Genomic DNA, 12,879 nt, shown 5'->3' with positions numbered 1-12,879 from the left:
TATTTTCTTCTAGTTTTCAAAATTAGAAATGAATGCTGTTCATTAAGTTAGTAACCATTTCTAGCTTTAAATCAAGTTTGCTATAAACAATACTTCTTGCAACAGTCCATTATTAAACAATGAATTAGTTCTTGTTTGCCCTGCTAACATTAATAAGGGGAGTAGAGAATTCCAACATTGCGGAAATTCTATAATTAATTTTAAGTTCCACGAAGTGCTGATTGAACAAACTGGTAACAAGGAAAGGATGCTAGTTCACTCACTGAAAACTAAGTGAAACTGTGACATGCCATTGGAAATATGGCGCAAGGGGTATGAGCAAAATATGTTTCCCAACGTGCATGTTCGCGAGATACAGAGATTGCAAAATGGTAAATACCCTTTGAAGTTAAGACAATGGATCCGGATAAGGGTGGACGGTTAAGATAAATATGGGAGCGGCCTGTACGACTAGAAGAATTGAAAAAGGACAATGGCAATCACAGCCGAATTTATTTATTTCCAAAAGTTATGAGTAGACAAACTACTTTTACACCTACCACAATACCTTGTCAATTTTTTCTCAAATGCCCAAATTATGGTAGTTTTAGCTCTAAATTTACGCGAAAGACAAATTTACGTCCCAAATGGAAAATTCTAGATAAACCACTGGTTGTGACCGTAACACATCTAAAATGATAAAATGTGTTTTAAACATTCGTTATAACAAGTTGCATTTCTAACTCTAATACAAGGTCAGGTCCATGTATTATAGGACCGTTTCTCTTTTGCGACCAGTGGCGTGGCAAGGTTTTTCGAGAGAGGGGAATAAGTACGTGTGCTTTTTTAGTTGTCAGTCACCCAATTTACCATCTTTCCTGCCTTTCAAGTTCTTTTTTTTCTTGTAGGGACTACTAGGCCAAAGGGGGTGTAGGGTTATGACCCTCATCAACCTCCCCACCCTTGGCCACGGCACTATATGCGACCACCCGCCAATCTCCGTAATGTTCATGATGCGACAGCAATTATTATGTTCATTTGTTTTATTTAGTGTCTCTTTTCCTACCAGTTTAAGCTAATGGCGACGTTGAGGATGGTTGATGAAATTGATGAAGAGAGACTCGCAAAGAACATAAATGACGGGACTACATTTCAAACCGGGATTACCTAGCGTCCTATGTTAACAACCCCACTCCCCCCACGGAGGTCGGTTTATTTTGATCCTATTCAGTGAGACCTTTCTTTTGTTTAACACAATGACACGTGGTTCGACACACTCATTTTGCTCGTTCCCGGAGTCTTCAAAGAAGTTGCCATGCAAACGGCAGCTAGGTTGCAAAACTTTTAAGAAATGAGGTTGCCAATTCCTGAGAAATGAGGTTGCCAACCCTTAAGAAATTCGATTGCTGACTTCGGAATCACAATGACCTCCTTATTGAAATTAGTATTTTTTAATTTACAATTTCTAGGCAATTTTTCTTTGTATTTCACTCTCTTTGCTTCAGGCTTCGCAGATAGACTAGCTAGCACAGAATATACGCTCCTGATGTAGACCCTCTTCGAAATGTCGTTCGAAATAAAGTGACCACATCTCAAGCAATAACAAACCTTGAATCTAGCTAGGGGCAGAAAGCTAAAATAAAAATGGGCATTTTTGAATCCAATAACAGTTTGTGGACAGACACCCGGAAATGCCAATATCCGATGAAGATTGATTCGGGTATTGCTACAGCTGAATTTCTTAAAATATTAGGAAGTATTTACAAAATTTAAACCAATTACACCTATTTTTGCAATGCATGCTCCTCAAAACAACAATAACAAATAAATGAACTACTTGTCAATGTACTTATTAAATCCCATCCTTATTTTCTTTCTGCTTGTCATTTGTTAAGAGCGGTCCGTGAAGCTGAAACAAGCCCGCTCAATAAAAACGATTCCATTCTATCATTTTTATTGTGGCAACAGTTCGAGAAATATCAAGCTGAACGGCCACAATGTTACTTTTTATTTACTACAGTGCGTAATTATAGACTCAATTAATGAACGCACTCAAAAATCAAATTTATATCTTTGAGAATATCTTGAGTGACAGGAGCCTTTTTCCCCGAAGCACCCTCACGCATACCTACAAGTCATTACTAACTTAATCATTCAAGTGCCAATAGATATCATCTCCATATTGTTTGTCTGGAGAACTATTGATTTCAAGTTTACCCTTCAGTAATGCGAGTAGTGTTGCCCACGGGACGAGACGGGACAGGCTTTTAAAAATTCGAGACGAGAATGACCATGTGTCATAAGACAAACGAATATTTTCGAGACGAGACAGCTATTCCACGAGACTCCACGAGACGAGACAGGCCAAAGTCTCGTCTCGTGGGCAACACTAAATGCGAGTATAGTGCTCCTTTTCTTTAAAGTTTGTTTCCTTATAAATTTGACCTGGTATATTCCTCAATAGTCTCGCACGGACATGGAGTGTTCGAATGCAGTTTTTTTTATTCAGTTAACTTTTAAAAGTAAAAAAGTCATACACAGTTCATAAGACATTTCTAAGACGATGCCTGTAATAAATACACAGTCCGACAAGTGTTAATTCCCGACACGCCTAGATATTCTTAGCCAGAACAGATATTAAATTAATCTTGTACCCTAAAAAAAGTTACGTAAATAAATATTTTTTAAAAAAATTAAGCCGTGCAATTAGGAATAAAGGCCCACCATAATGATAATGATAGTAAATGACAGAATTGGAGGTAAAGGTAGCCGGAGCGTGGTACTGATCACCCTTTATACGAGGACCGACATTATGTCTGTATGATGGCCCCTACATCCACAACCCCCTCTGTGCCTTGATGGCATAGAGGGTTTTACTTTTATGGACCAACACCTATTCCCACTTTCATTATGTTTTTAAAATATAGAATTATGCCGGCCTCTGTGGCGGAGTGGTTAGCACAGGGCGCTACGATGTCAAGGGTACCGGGTTCGAATCCTGGCATGGGTGGAGTTGGCCAAAAGTGGCAGAAAATCGACGCTAAACAACAATCAAATATACAGTAAAACCTCATTAATCCGGAGAGGCAAAGGCAAAATACAATAAAAAAAAGCAGAATGCAATGTTTTAAACGTGGCTAGGAGTCAACAAGATAACTTCCCAAAGAAAAGGCAGTCAACCACTGATGAAATTCTGTTTCCCGCAGACTTTGTACTGTGCTGTATCGTGTATTTACGCCTATGCTCTTTAAATACGCTATAATAAACGTGTTTTGTTGCTATAAACGGAGTTTTAATGCACTTTCTACTGTTCTTTTAGGTTATTTCAGTTAATCCGGACTTGTTAAACCGGTCAACCTATCCCCCCATTAGTCCGGATTAACGAGGTTATACTGTACTAGTAAAATGAACTAATAATGGGAAGTGGCAACAAACTGCTGACAATGGAAACAAGACAACACTCGCCGGCAACGAATATTTTAAATTTTCGCGGCCTCTCCGCATCTTCAGTGTTACAAAGAAAAGATTGTATGACGTGCGCGCCGCATGTCATTCACCCATCAATGTATTCTGACCCAGTGTCGTGGAAGAGAGATGTATATCAGTCGCCACAAATGACGGAAACGCCCGAAGTGTTCCGACACATACACACATATGGACGCATATAAAAGTGGAAACCTTTTCTTTTCCTTATACCAAAGAGGAATGTCTTCACGTCCAGAGGTTGCAAAATGTAAACACGCTCCTGTGCCAATTTGCTTTCCAAGCATCGCAGCCACGAAAGAGGAAAAAGCCCTGAATCGCGCAGCTTCCTCATAGCGAGGGGGAAAAACGGTGGATGATTTCCCAACAAATGAGGCCAACTTTGCTCACGCCAGTGAAAATAACTGATGTCGTTAACTCCTCCATTCGTGATTCCTATTTGTCGCACGTGGTGTGAAACCATTTGACGATTGACAACCCGTCAACTATTTTGATACGGTACCCCTCAGCATCCATCCTGCGTAGGTATTAAGATACAATGAACGAAAAGGCTCCACATTAGGGACTGAACATACAATTCGTTCATCTTCGCGGTCTTTTAATAAAAAAAAAAAATCGTACAATAATCAGAGGCATCAACTGAAGATATATTTTTTGTGTGGGGGGGGGATAAATTTTTGAGGAAGCAATATCGGCATAAACATTACTTTATATATGCAAATATACAGGGTGAGTCAAAATTATGTTACCACTTAGGCGGTAGAAATGTATTTACTAGGTCATCAAATGTAACAAATCATTTACATGACGTTTCAGAGATAAACAATAACAGCTAACATCTATTACACAATAAACACACACAAGCATAAACAATAGAAGATAATTGATGACAAAAGTTCGATATCATACATGTTTGCTGTATGCTTAATAAATAAATATTTATCCCATTTGTGTGGTAACATAATTTTGACTCACCCTGTACATAGGATGTGTCTTTCCACGTGATTTATTTTTTGGGAGGGGAAAGTGCCTTGCAAAAATTAATATTATAACACACTGATTAATTGATTGAATTATTAGACAACTTTACGTCACTTTTAGCTAATCGCGACGATGGGGGTGAGTGATATGATTAAATTAATGAAGCGATATCCCGCCAAAGAACACGTATGCTCGGGCCTGGATTCGAGCCAGGACCCCTGGCGTCGTATCGCGCTATGCTAATCACTCCGCAACGGAGGTCGGCTATTAAACACTACAATAATAATATCCTGGAAGAATTAATATGTTTAATAGTAAATTACAAGAAACTACCGACCTAAATCATACAAACCTAAAATAATTCAATATATTAGGATATATAATTTACAAAGGTTATAGATTCATCATCTTCTTCGTTAGTTCTTATCGTCGCGATTAGCCTCAGAGATGAATAGGCTACGTAAATAACCTACACAGAAAGACATGCCTGCAGTGGTTATAATTTCCCTTAACTAAAAATTACTTTCTATTACTAAAATTATTGATAAACAATGAGTATGGCTTTACACACACGCTTAAAGCGAAATAAATTATTTTTCCCTGCTCGCGAAATAAGTTACGAACGTCGAGTCGAGGAAAATAACTCCAGAACGGGGATTCCCCCCCCCTTGTTTATAAACTTACCTTCGCTTGACAATTCATCGGAGACTGTTGATTCATTATATTCATTATCACATCATGTGTTGAAATTCCTCTCATTATTCTCAGATTAGGTAGCGATAGGAAAGGGGGATACACTTGTACACTAACACGATTGTCTTTTGTTACACCGTACGTTGCCGTATTCTTCATTGATAGCTCGGCGCGACATCACTCTGATATGTACACACACATAAAACACAACACGCCGGGCCACTGCACGTAGACTGCCACGAAAAGGCAAATGTTTAGTAGGAAAACATGAGTTTGCCAATCGCGGGTCACGTGCAGGGACATACCCTTTCCTTTCTCCTCATAGGTTGCTTACTTTACAACGTCACTGATTACGTCCACGCAGCCCATGGTTGCCAACTCCTGAATCACTTCAGCGCCCAACGAGTTGGAGAAACAAACTAATCGTGCTGACATTGACGTTGTTGCTTGGATGCTAATCAGCAAACGTCACCAGGCAGGGAAGGAGGAAGAGCTCGGTCACATGAACCTTTATACAACTTTCAGTGATGGCACTTGAAAGAAAATCATCGAAATAATCGGATAGCCTTTAATGTAAACATATGTTACTCCCTAGCTTTCCATCATACCTTTATTCAAGATGGTATGGGATGGGGTCAAGGACGTATTTAGGGGGGGATCCCCCCGAAAGGATTACAAAGTACTAAAATTAAATCATGAAAATATGCTTCCTTAGCATTTGTTGTATAATTGATGGTTATTAATTTCCTCTGGAAGTCAAGGAATATGTTGGGATCATACAGCTTTGAATGACATTACAAAGATTTATACACACTACTACTCAATGTCCATAGAATATTAATGAACGGTATCTAACATTGTCTTTGTCATTTAATAAATATTCTTCATGTATTTGACATTACTTTAATTGCCATAGCACTCTGTAGATCTTACGGAACTACAGATAAGCTGCATAATGAATATGCGCTGTTATATCTTATTCCTATACCGTCTCTTTACCTATTCATTTAATAATAATACAATATTAATTTATATGTTGTAATTAGTATTAATTTGATTTAATGCAATTATTTAAAATAAAACATAATAATAATATATTTCTATTTATTTCTAAATACATGCTTGGATGGGGTATAATTTACATAATATTCCAATGCTTAAAAGTTCGTTTTTCTGTCCATTTTCGCTAATCGCGAAGATGAGTGATGATGATATGATGAAATTGATGAGTCGTCCGTTCCGTTTATTTTGTAGCCTAAATATGTTTACGTTACATAAACATTTTTTCAGTTTCTTTTCTATTAGTAGCTAGCTCGTCGTGGTTAATATATGGAGCACTGATCTGTTTATTTCACACGACTTTTCTACATATCTGATCACATCGCGACGATGAGGACGAACGACCTTTTGCTTCATGGTGCGTTGGAGGCCAGTTTAATAACCACAGCTTAATAACCGCAACAGTGCAAAACGAGTAAAAATAACGAAAATCCACCGTCCCATGAAGGCGCAACAAGTGCACACATACCTCGACCATATTGAAGGTGGTGCGCACTGGCGTACGCAAGGGGGAGTTGATGGGGTTCCAGCATTCCCGAAATTGAGAAAAATCAAAATTTTCAACTGGAAGCAGTAAACATCTTATGAAAAACCTAGGTGATAAATGGAAATGCCTCTAAAACGAACCTTGATTATAATTTCTGTCTTTGAATAACTTTTACAACTAAGATTAATATTGGCAATTTGAAATGTTTTACTCTGTCGGCCCCTCCCCCAATCCTAGAGTGCAGGCATGTATCTGCATTTACAATTCCACCCCAGCCGGACAAAAAAAATCTGAGTACGCTAGGGATGGTGTGACCATTACCACACTCCGACTGCCTTTATGCTCCCCGCGCAAGCACTGGCAATACTTGGTGCCATCAGAACCGTGAGTTGGCAACACGCGATAGGGAATCCCTGCCAGGGTACCCGCTGTGGCTAGGAGCTCGATCAGCTGACGCGATGCGCAATTTCGCAGAAACGCTGCCAAATTACCGGGGAGAAAAAAAATGCTGCGAATTTAGGTGATGTAGGTCGGGAAAGCCATCGTGACCGGCGGCACGAAATTCACGGAAGGGTGGCTGGCGGTGACGTTTGACTTTGCAGAAACACTTCAGAGTCGAGACATAAGCGCACACCAATCGGTGACGTAAAAACAATCTGGAAACATTATTGGGGTTGCCCGAATACTTCTTCGGCCTCGCCATTGCCAATGTTACCGTGGCACGGTGGTTAGCATATGATGCTTCTATTTGTACAGTCACGTACACTTGTGGGTTGTAACGATAACATTGATTTCAATGGGTTTTTGTGTCTGTGAGTGTATGTATGCTACATCATTATGTGCCTTTGCCCTTTGTATTCAGTAGCCTAGTACATATTGCAGACATTACATACAGCAGAAAAAGAAAAAACGAAACTCCATGCTCAATAGTCCTCTAGGCTCGCTAGACAGACTCTTGTAGTCCGCTGGAGATGTTCCGAAAGTAATTCGACTGCGTAGTGTCAACTATTTCAAACGTCAACTCATCCTCCCTCGAGGCAATTAGTAGGACGTCCTGAGTTGGGAAGACATTTCACTGAAATATCCAACTGGTAAAGATGAGTTCCTGAAATGACACTGTTTTCATTAGCCATAGTTCCTGAGTTGGGAAATCCTGAATCGAGAATAAATGCTTCACGCTCACACAAGGACGTATTTACTAAACACTAAAATTAAATAATGAAAAAATAGTCGCTTAGCATTTGTTGTTCGATGGTTATTAATTTTCTCTGAACTTATTGGAAGGCAAGGATTATATTGTGATCATACGGCTTTGAATGACATTACCAAAGAAGATTATGCACATTTCTGTTTGTAATAATACGCATAAAATATTAATCATGTACTTTACTTTTCTCCAACTGTATCTAACAGTATTTTTGTTATTCAATATATATTCAATTCTTCGTCTATTTGACATTAAAATCATTGCCAGGGAACTTGTTTTTATTAATTTGTATATTGTAATTAGTACTATTTTGATTTTATTAATTTAAACTTATTATTATTACTATTTCCGAGACAGTTGGTTCGACCCCCCCCAAAAAAAAAAGTTTGCCTGGAATAAACGCCTCCCTTCAGAAAGCGATAACAGCTCCAACATCGATATTGAGTAAGGTCATGGTGCGATTCAGATAACAAGAAATTGCTTCAACAGCTGATTGAAATGACATATCACCGACATCTCTTATCTTCGGCTACAGGGTTAGGCACTGTATCTTGTGAGAGAGAAGCATGCAACAGCTTCTCAGGGGAAAAGAGGAAAACTAAAAATACACCTGCCATCTTAACGGTGAGTGACAGACGAGGAAAAAGTCACTCCATTCGCAAAGATATAGTAGAAGCCGGAAAAGAGAGCCTCTGTGTACGTGACACCTAACAGGCAGGTTGTTTGAAAAGGGGGAAAGAACTTCCCCTTTCACCACACCCTTCCTAACCGATTCCGAGACTTTCCAATATTCCTGAACCACGCCTGGAATGAACGTGTGAAAGTTGGTAACGATCGCTGTGACGTGTGATGTTAGGTTACATAGAAGAAGAAGAAGAAGGTGTTGTGGTACTGACCTGGTATAGTTCCGAGTACACAATTATTTTGCAATTTTGTTACCCATATTAATACTAAGAATCTCCCTATGTATTTCAATTTGGTCCCGGAACGTTTTTCTTCGGATCAATTTAAAAATTGTCCCAAGTCCGGTATGAAACAATACGCAACTTGGATCGAATTGGAATTGTGCTATAAAAAAAGATTCCGCTGTTACGGACCCAATAGAACCCATTAGAATTCATGGGTTACTGGATCTTTACCCCTGCCATAACGTTACTCAATTGCGAAAACATCGAAAAACTTGCATTGTTGCAAGATAATAGTTATACGTAACATTGATTTTAAGTCGCGTAATAACGAGATTTTGTTCTTTCATGCGATTTTTTTAGTGAGCCTACCAACAGCCGTAGAGAATGATTGATTGATTGATTGATTGATTTAGTTTATTTTACTTCGCGTTTTGTGCCTCTTGGCTAATTTGCGAAGATGGGGATGAGTGATGAAATTGATGAATGGACATTCACAAACAACCAAGCCCGACCGGGATTCGAACCCGGGACCCTTGGCGTCGCAGCGCGTAGAGAATGAGAAAGAGGGCATGGAATAGAGATGACGTCAGCGGCTCGCTTGTTGATTGGAAGATTCGGGAATTACGATCGCTCCCAAGCTCCAAATGTAGAACAGCCAGAGATGTTACGGAAATAATCTCACTCTATAAAAGGTTATCTTACGTTGAGGTGGATATGCGGGACTCCTAGGTTGGGAGTCCCGGGCAAGGTCTGTGTTGTTTCGAATGTGAAGTGTGAAGAAGTTGAAAGGGTACGTAAAACATTATGAACGGCTGCTCAGTCTTAGATATTTACGGCGGGGACTGTACTCCTGGTGAATGCATTGGCCAAAAATACATTCTTGCCGAGTTAAATTCAGAGGTCATATTGCCCCATAAAAAGTTTTGTTTGAAGTCCAGTATTTTCACGGTTAGGTTAACCGGGACTGAACCTCAAGTAGGATCCGAACCACTATGCGCCTCCACCGAGAATTGAACATGAGACCTCTTGACAACAAGGCAACGACGTTACTACTGCGCCATCGAGTAGGATCCTCCCACCCAAGGAAATATAATATATGGGTCTGATTAGAGGCATTTAAACTATTAGTTTGTTTTCAATTTTACATACACAGTAAACGAAATCAATTTACGTCAGATCATAAACGTTCGAACCTAATGTACAGTATAATTAGTGTGTAACATCGTAGATCCATGAAATTTCTTTCAACTAACTCAGCGAGTTTGTACACGGTAAAAATATTTATTGCTCAATCTATTCCTTGTCCCGGGCTTCTTCGATGGCGTAGTGGTAACATCGCCTTGTAATCAAGGTATGTCGGGTTCGATACCCGGTGGAGGCACATTTCTGATACCACTATAGTCCAGTACCAATTAGCCTAGTTCAGGCCGGGATTCACACCTGGCGCCGTAGCGCGTTGTGCTAACCACTCCGTCACGAAGATCAGCTATATTTCATTTGAAATAACTTGCTTTTCGGCTTATTCTTAACTGAAACGATAGTGAATATAATGACTGAACACAGTGTATCAGGGTTCAATGACGCCACTCATTATAGATATATGAAAAGTAAAAATAGGCTTACCATTGGTTCCGAAATCGGCAAAACTCAAACACGATTAAACTGCTCCTTTGAAGAAATAAAACACAAAATTTTCAATATGTCTTTCTCAAGTAACACTTGCGCCTGCGTCCCTGTGGATATCTGCTAATATTAAGATAAGGGGCATTTGTGACAAGATATTGCAACAATTTATGCAAACTTCCGCAATTCCCTCGAATTCATTATCCCGTGTTTCCAAGACTCAGAACAACAATGACTTTCACTAATGGCACGTGACTGAGTCAGCCTGCTGACGAAATGAGGGATTGGATCCGCTATGTCACAAACAATATGGATAGTCAGTCCAGTATGTCCATTGTTATTGCCTCGTAATGAGAATCAGAACCACCACGAACTATATACCTGAAAGTTGAATAGATCAAAATCAATTTGCATATCAGCTACCCAGCTGCGTAGCTATATACACTCCTCAAAGAAAGTTTGGAATATTGTTATATTAGGCAATAGGTGATAGGGACAGAGGCATATGTCGGCGAAAACACAAGAACATTCAGCAGAGAGACATACCATGTGTTGTTGCATTCCAAGGCGATGTCAATCACCTAATGCCTAATTTAGAAATATTCCGAACTTTTTGTGAGGAGTGTATTTTGGCGCCCTAGGTGAATTGTGGTTTTCCGCCTACTCCCCCGCACTGACATTTTCTAGCTATGCCATAGTTTGTGATATTTACATCATACAAATTTTGAAATGAGGAAACAAAGAAAGGCGCATTTAAAATAGTATAGGTTATATTTAAAGATTCGGTGTTTGCACTTCTGATTTTAAAAAAGTTTATCATATTTTAGAATATTTCAGTTATATCAGTGTCTGAAGAACATTTTTAAAAACTAGCTATTACTACTACTTTACAAGTGTAAATTTTTCAGTCGCATATTCTGTCCTTTAAAAAAAAAAAGCTTTTAAGCATGACGCACAAGGCTTCAGCCCCCCCCCCCCCCAAAGTCATTTCTCCAGCTAGATATTTACAGTGTATCAAGAAACAAGAAACCTTGAAGCAGGGGCGACTCGAGATAAAATTTTCACCTGGGCCAGGTGGATATTTGGCGGCATCCTTACTTTTCACTCCCCGTAAAAACCTTGACCATGTTGCATATTTACGGTTTAAATAAGGAAAGTAATAGCCTTATTTTTAAATACTTTAAGTATTAATGTTAAAGACTACGTTTATTGTAGGTACGCATTACCTAATACCTGCATAATGATATCAAAATTAGTACATGATTTTGCAATGTATTATGTTACGCAGAACTGAATTCAAGAATTTCCTGCTTGGAGGGATGGTAGCCATGAAGATATGCTACATTCAGCTGTTCTTCAGGAGTCCCTACCATTTCGAGCAGGCCTCACCTCCAGGTGGGGTTGGCCCCGGCACCATCGTTGGGTGAGAACGAGTCAATGCAAGAACTTTAGAAATCTTTTCCTGCTCTTCCAAAAATAGGCAAATACATTGTAGTTAGGCTGGAGAGTTCAATGAACTAAGAGAAAGAATGAATGAAATTTTCTTGTTTTCTCGTGCTCAAGTTTCCTTTCCAAGGGTTCCATCTGATTTGTTGTTTGGTTTGGTAATGGCGTACTGCGATGAATGGACCTGTTACCCTGCAACAGTCGCTCGAAGTGATCTCTAACTGCGCACTAGATATTTTGAGTCCCTAACAATTGACTATGGGCTTGAACTTGTTGAATGATGAAAACTACTTAAATTTTCCTTTCCATCTATTATATACTTTTTATACATCGCTTTCATCTGTTCTACATCTTTCGATCATATTTTTACTTTCACTAAATAGATACTTATCCTCCAACAATTTATTTTACATTCTTTCACCTTGTGCTGACATCTATGATTCATTTCTGAAACTCCTTTCTTTCGATCTCTTGTTATTGTTTCTAATATGGAATACCTGGTTCGTAGTAACTATTTTTAAAGCCACGCTGATATAATTGAAATTAAGGTTTTGGCTCAAGGAGGGCACCCCGGTTTAGCGGCCCCTAAGCCGCCCCTTGCCTTCACGTCGCGTTCTTATGAAAATGTACACGCATGTTTCCAGTTCGGTGAAGGAAGTGAAGCACAAGACACGTGAAAATTAAGAGAGTCAGATCCACCCGTTTTGACAGATCATCCTTGATAAGATACCACGGATCATGATTTTTTTTTTTATATTTTGCGTCATCGACAGCAGAGCATGCGTCGTTGATGCGTGTCATGACGCAACATGACCTTGGAACCAACTAGATGCTTCTCGCATTAGGCTTCCGAGAGAAGTGAACTTCGGCAAACGATTTCAGTAGTTTCAGTCGTGACTCACGTGTGTGAAGCGCAAATTTTTAGAAAAACATAGCTCATACAAGGATGGGTTGTTAGTCACTTATGGGGGTGTAAAGGGTTCTGAACCATATTTTTTACGGTCTGATAACAT

At 39.3% G+C, this 12,879-nt stretch overlaps 1 protein-coding gene across 4 annotated transcripts in view; it reads right to left on the bottom strand.

The window, feature by feature from the left end:
* LOC146003999 (uncharacterized) overlaps window positions 1-12,879 on the bottom strand; it is a 133,049-nt gene that overhangs the window by 25,317 nt on the left and 94,853 nt on the right. The window contains exon 1 of one of the 4 annotated variants that reach the window (XM_083142547.1): window positions 5,128-5,344. The exons of the other annotated variants lie outside the window; for them this stretch is intronic. Coding sequence (XP_082998673.1) covers window positions 5,128-5,295 — 168 coding nt within the window. The 5' untranslated portion in view covers window positions 5,296-5,344. Of the gene's footprint in view, window positions 1-5,127; window positions 5,345-12,879 lie in introns of those variants that run through there. 4 annotated transcript variants of the gene reach the window in all.

This window comes from Lepisma saccharinum, chromosome 21 (genome assembly GCF_977018435.1).
Source record: "Lepisma saccharinum chromosome 21, izLepSacc3.1, whole genome shotgun sequence".
NCBI classification, from domain to species: domain Eukaryota; kingdom Metazoa; phylum Arthropoda; class Insecta; order Zygentoma; family Lepismatidae; genus Lepisma; species Lepisma saccharinum.
This window is presented reverse-complemented; position numbering and strand designations above follow the sequence as displayed.